Source organism: Vigna radiata, chromosome 2, assembly GCF_000741045.1.
Source record: "Vigna radiata var. radiata cultivar VC1973A chromosome 2, Vradiata_ver6, whole genome shotgun sequence".
NCBI classification, from domain to species: Eukaryota; Viridiplantae; Streptophyta; class Magnoliopsida; order Fabales; family Fabaceae; genus Vigna; species Vigna radiata.
Genome location: NC_028352.1, coordinates 9,647,062 through 9,652,881, shown reverse-complemented (window position 1 = coordinate 9,652,881; position 5,820 = coordinate 9,647,062). Strand labels below are relative to the sequence as shown.

Sequence of the window (5,820 nt, the reverse complement as noted above, 5' to 3'; positions counted from 1 at the left end):
TGCCCTGAATCGTGTAAGAAAATTTATTTCAACTCCCCAAAAGATAGCATTTATGAAATGCATTAGTTACTTACACGCAAGTTAAGACGTCTGCAAAAAACCATGACCGATTGTCAGGTGCAAAATAGATGCAGTTATGCTCAGCACTAAACATCGAGAATTGTGATTATTAAGTCGAAAAGAAATAACAGCAAAAATTCAAATTCACATTTCTTAAGTTCTTTAAAACTGACATATGGAAGTATGCCTCCAAGGTTGAGTAAGCAAAGTTCCACCACCTGAAAAGACATCATTATAAGAAAAAGGGTGTCCAAGTGTATTTTCAAAAGCTAAATACGACTCAACCCCAAACAAACCCTGATTACAGAGCTTGCTTGGGTCTTATAATTGCAATCATAAAAAACTGAACATGAATCAAGGAAAAGCATGTTACCTATGGTTCAAACGTACAGTTCGGGTGTCAGTTGCTGACTCAAATCATATGCGTAAGTGACGAATTGCACTATACAGATGGTAGGTCACGGCTAAGGCAGAAATCTCCATGACAAGTAGGTGTAGTTTTGATGAATAAAATATGAACTGGTAGAAAGAGTCATAGGTGAGGCTAACCGAACCCACTTTTATATATATCATATAAAAAAGTAAAATGACAGCGGCTAAGAAAGCTCCAGCAATTCTATTAAAAATTGAGAGAGTTGAAGAGAGTTGAGGCTGATAAAGAGGGAGATGAGGAGATAATGGACGGAAACCAGATGGGTTTGTCTCACAGGTTTTACTTGGGACGTCACTCATGCAACGTTTGTGACCAATCATTCCAAACGTGCCAGCTTCCATACTTCTCTCAAAACTTCTAGCCATCACAGTATTGACTCCCTTATGAGTGAAAATGTCATCAGCCAAGTAAGAGAAGACAAATGGATTCAATTCAATCATAGATAACTCAATATAGGAACTCACCATTAGCATTGGACTCTGAGCAGCAGAACCTCTAGTGCCATATCTAGCTCCAGCCAGCACAGTGGTGTACAGTCCAGAAGCTTTATACATCTGACATAAAAGAACAATTCCACTGGAATTAGAAACTAAACAGAGCTAAATAAATGATTTGTATCACATTTTCACGCGACAGGGTGTGCACCAGTTCAATATTTTTGTATTAGAGAATGTTGAAAGGATTAATGACAAAATAGGTCACATAGGATGGTACTACTTCAGTACCATGTTGAGAAAAGAGAAACCGAGAAATAATATAATGAATTTCGTGTTGTATATACACAAATATTTTTATTTATAATGAAGAAAAAAATACAATATCCCTATCAAATATTTGGTAAGATATGTCCCTATCGAATCCTATCATATCTTTCAGTTTAATGTAATCAAATCATATCTCTAACACTTCCTCTCAATTTAGAACAGACGTATCATGAGACAAGCTTGTTAACAATGTCATCAACACAAAACCCCTTGAGAGTGGCAAACATGTCGATTGCCAAAGCTGACAGCTATTAGATATTTCCTTGATGTGACTTTCTCTGTTAAAATGATAACCGATCTTCAATATGCTTTTTCCTTTCAAATCATATCTTTAACATTTCCTCTAAAACTAGAATATATATATATATATATATATATATATATATATATATATATATATATATATATCATGAGTCAAACTTGTTAAAAATGATTAGAGGACACTACATCTACTAAAAAGCAAAAATGCCCAAAGAACACAACAATTGCCAGAAAGCAAAAATGTTCAAAAAGACACCGCCACCTGGGATAGGTTTTGATGACTGGTGGATTACGAAGGATAGCATGAGCAGAATGAAGGATTAGGTTTGGATGAAAACTTAGTTCCAAACCAAGTTGAAGAGGATGATGAAATTACACCTCAGAATTATTTAGACATTACTAATTTGAATGGTGAAGGAAATGGAATTGGAAATGGATTTGAACATCTCTTGAGCAATTTCGATTTAAACTTGCAAGATTATTTGCATTAATAGAGCTATGGGCTTATTGTTTTGTAACTACGATGGTGTGTTTACAATGTAATTACATCTATTGCCTTACTGTTTTACATGCTTATTATATTAGTTTTAGCTTATTACGTCGAAATTAAGTTCAATTATGTACTTCAAGTGTGATATAATGATTTTTGTCACTTTAATACGCATGCGCGCACACACATGTATCTATGCACATACATGAATTTCATAAATGTTGTAGGATCTTGATCCGTGTTATGATCTCCCAATTTCCAATCCATACTTCCCTTTTCGATATTGAGTGAAATCACGATTTTGACTACCCTTAGTTTCTGTTCCTTCTAGCTGGCTGTGACTGTTTCTGTTCCTTGTAGATCAAGTTACCTGGTAGCTATATTATATTTGTTGTAACAGATTTCTAAATGAACTAAGAAACCAGACTTTCTTGCATCAATTCTGTCTCTCTACTTTCTTCTCTTAAAACTCTAACAGAGAGCTGGAAGTAGCACAAACATCTTATCGGTAAATAAATCTTATCTTTTTTCCTTATTGATTTAAAGGTGATGAATGATTATGCTCTTTATCTGTGAAAATGTTGCTTTTCACTTTTCGTAACAAAAAAGAAGAGCCCATATGCCTTTTCCAAGAAGATAAACACAATCCTCTTTCTAGTGACTCAAAATCTTCATTTCCAGAAAAGCAGTAACATAATTGTACAGTTGCTCCAAATATCACCCGTACTGCTCTGAATGAAAGCCAACTGTGCTCCCTTATTTGGAATCAGAATGGAGGTATGAAGAATCATTATTTGTTGGTGAATGGAGATGGAGATGGGGATGAGAGAAGCTGTCCAGAGGAAGAAATGTGAGGGGAAGGCCTCCTTTTCTCCATCTCCACCCATAGTTTACACGGGTCATTTTTTATTGAAAATTTTCAGCATTGTTCCTTGGTTTTAGAAGATTTGTATGTTTGTTACTTTGGTCTAGCTCTTTGTTCGTGGTGACTAGCCTACTCTGGCTCTATGTTGATGACCTTAGCCTCCTTTAATGATGTGTGTTTAGGTTTGTATATTGTAGCAATTGTGATGCTCCTGTTGGCTCGTGTCAAAAGGGCAATCCAGTCCCTACAATTCGTCATTGTTTGCCACTAGAGGCCACCATCAGTTATCGATGGCAATCTAGTCCCTGCAGTTTGTCGTTGTCCATCATCTACTACTGGTCGTCATCCATGGAAATCTCCTTTGTCATGTCATCGTAGTTGGGTTGTCCACCGATGTCCAATATTATTCTCTATAAACTGTTGTTAGTTATTTGTCAACTTCTGTTCACACTTTTGCTATTTGTTGACCACTGTCATCTTCTTTGCCACACATTCTTGAAGACGAGTTTGTTTGACAAAACTAGTTTGTGAGTCCAATTTGATTTATGGACACTCTCCTGATGGTCTCAAGCATGCATGCATCTTGTTCTCAAGCCGAAGTTCCCACGTCTATTGTCTCATTCAAGACAAGTTGATTTTGTTGGATCAAATAATCAACTTACATATGTGTTGACCAAGTTCTTAAAGAGATCTCGGTTTGAATTCATCTATTACAAGTTTGGTACATAAAATTTGTATGCTCCAGTTTGAGGATGGGTGTTAGAATAATTAGCTTGTGTGTGAGTTGTATTCCATTGTTATAATCCTATAAATAAAGGATGAGAAGAAGGGTGAAGAACAAGCTCTTCACTTATCTAATACTGATCCCCTCTCTTTGTTTTTTAATCTCAAGAGGTAGGAATGGCAAATAAACTTATTCCCACGGGTATTGTCCAAATCCAACTTGATTTTTTATGGAAAATCCCAGAATTGACTGAGTAGAGATATGGGTAATAACTGATTTTTTAAATTGGATATGATAATGAGGATGTACATATTTGTCTCATCCCCATTCTTACACCCTCTATCCTCTTACTTGTCCCTGTTTTAAATTACTAAAACACTCATAATCTATTGGGTAACCTAACAAACTTATCTTCCCTATCCTTCCCTGTCATTCCTTTCAATTAATTTGCTAAGCTTTATGGATGCCTACTCCGGTTACCATCAAATCATAATGCACCCCATGGACGAAGATAAGACGACTTTACGGGACACAGGGTGAACTATTGCTATAAAGTAATGCCTTTTGGCCTAATAAAGCACGGACGACTTTTGTTAATGGATAAAATTTTGCAACCGATGATGGGACGGAAATGATTTTGGTCTAAAAGTAGTCAGAAACTGAGTCAAAAGAGGTATCATTCTTTTGTTTTTGTTTTAAGGCTCTTAGCCTTTTACCGGAACACTACTATAGCACGACCAAAACCCACTAGTCTTGTAACAACTTCAGAACGTTTCATAAACTAAGATCGAAGTAAAAAGAGGTCAAAATTATTAGATTTAATCAGATTAGTCAAATCAAAGTTGTATCAGCAACGACAGCTTCCCTATTCCCTATTTCCACGGTCTAAAGGGAGGAAAAACGAGATACACAAATGTAACTTCACACAAGCAATATCAAGTTAAAAACACAAGCAATATCAAGTTAAAAACACAAGCAATATCAAGTTAAAAGTACACAAAACATATTTCACTCCATCAAGTGTGGTTGAAGTGTGAAACCTCATTAACAGTGACGGAAAAGACGCATACCAATGAATTGATCGGATTAGAATCACAGCCAAGCTTATTCGCAGGAACTTTGGGAAGACCAGTCACGTTTCCGCCAGAAGCATTTTCCTTCGCTGAAACGACATTAGCATAAAAGGAATGAGACAATCAGAAGCAGAAAATTAAACTCGGCACCAGCGAGTACAAACAAATTAAGGTCGTAGAGCAACAGGAATCACGAGATTCATCGAAATCAAGGAAACGCGATTAAGAAAATGAAGCGGTGATGAGCTACTTCTGTGTTTGGCGTTATTAATAAGAGCATAGATATGTTTGCGTTAATTGGAAATCCGTGGTGATAGGAGCGGAAATAAAAGAGAATGCGAAGGATGGATGAAAATAGAAGGCATTGAATAAGGAAATGGAAAGATGAAAGTGAGAGCGAAGGGCGTTACCGAGAGGCGTGGAGGCGGTGTTGCGGTGGAAGAGATCGGTGAGGGGAGAGAGAGCTCCGATCTGATTGTGAGGGAGGTGATGAGCGGTGCGAGAAAAGGAAGGGAAGGTTCTGGAAAGTGAAGAAGAGGAAGAAGAGAGCAACTTAGACTTCGTAGATCGGAGGACCCAAGACATCGTGTTTTGGTGATGAATTCTGCGAGATTGGAGGAACGACGATTCGAGAGAAGAGAAAGTGACAAGTATAGAGTGGGTGGTGTGACAGTGGGAATTTGGGGGCGTGTGGAGACCCAACGCGATGAACGGCGAGGATCTGCTGGGAGGAACACTTACGTTGTTCTAGGTTTTGGATCTTTTCCTGGTATTAGCTAATAATTTTGACTTGTAATTATAAGTCCTAATTTATATGTTATAAATGGATTTATTAAATTACAAGTGTTTTGGTTAGTAAATATAAAATATTATAAAAAAATGTGATTATATAAATTTAATCATATAAATAAAATTTGTGCTTATAAGCAAAAATATATATTATTATATAATTTCGATTTTAAATTTTTAAATATTTTTTATTAAATCTTTGAGTGTTTTCATTTACTTTGTTAAAATTATATAATTTTTTTTATGTGAACAAGTTATTCTTATATGAATGAGTTAATTAATAACAATTAATTAAATTTTTTATTTTAAAATTATTTGTTTTGATTTTTAAGTTAAATTAATATTATATTTTTTTATTATT

At 35.7% G+C, this 5,820-nt stretch overlaps 1 protein-coding gene across 2 annotated transcripts; it reads right to left on the bottom strand.

The window, feature by feature from the left end:
* Nucleotides 1–5,422, bottom strand: LOC106777138. Of its 2 annotated transcripts, XR_002667172.1 has the most exons (6): nucleotides 5,081–5,422; nucleotides 4,668–4,759; nucleotides 958–1,047; nucleotides 768–873; nucleotides 434–579; nucleotides 1–278 (listed from the first exon to the last, which is right to left on the bottom strand). XR_002667172.1 is itself a non-coding variant. In XM_014664667.2 (5 exons), the coding sequence occupies exons 1-4, from the start codon at nucleotides 5,253–5,255 to the stop codon at nucleotides 478–480; spliced, it is 753 nt and encodes a 250-aa protein (XP_014520153.1). In that variant the 5' UTR covers nucleotides 5,256–5,421; the 3' UTR covers nucleotides 1–278; nucleotides 434–477. The 2 variants fall into 2 exon arrangements, 1 of the variants encoding a protein (XP_014520153.1); XM_014664667.2 differs by having other exon boundaries at nucleotides 434–873; nucleotides 5,081–5,421.
* Nucleotides 5,423–5,820: the final 398 nt, after the last annotated feature.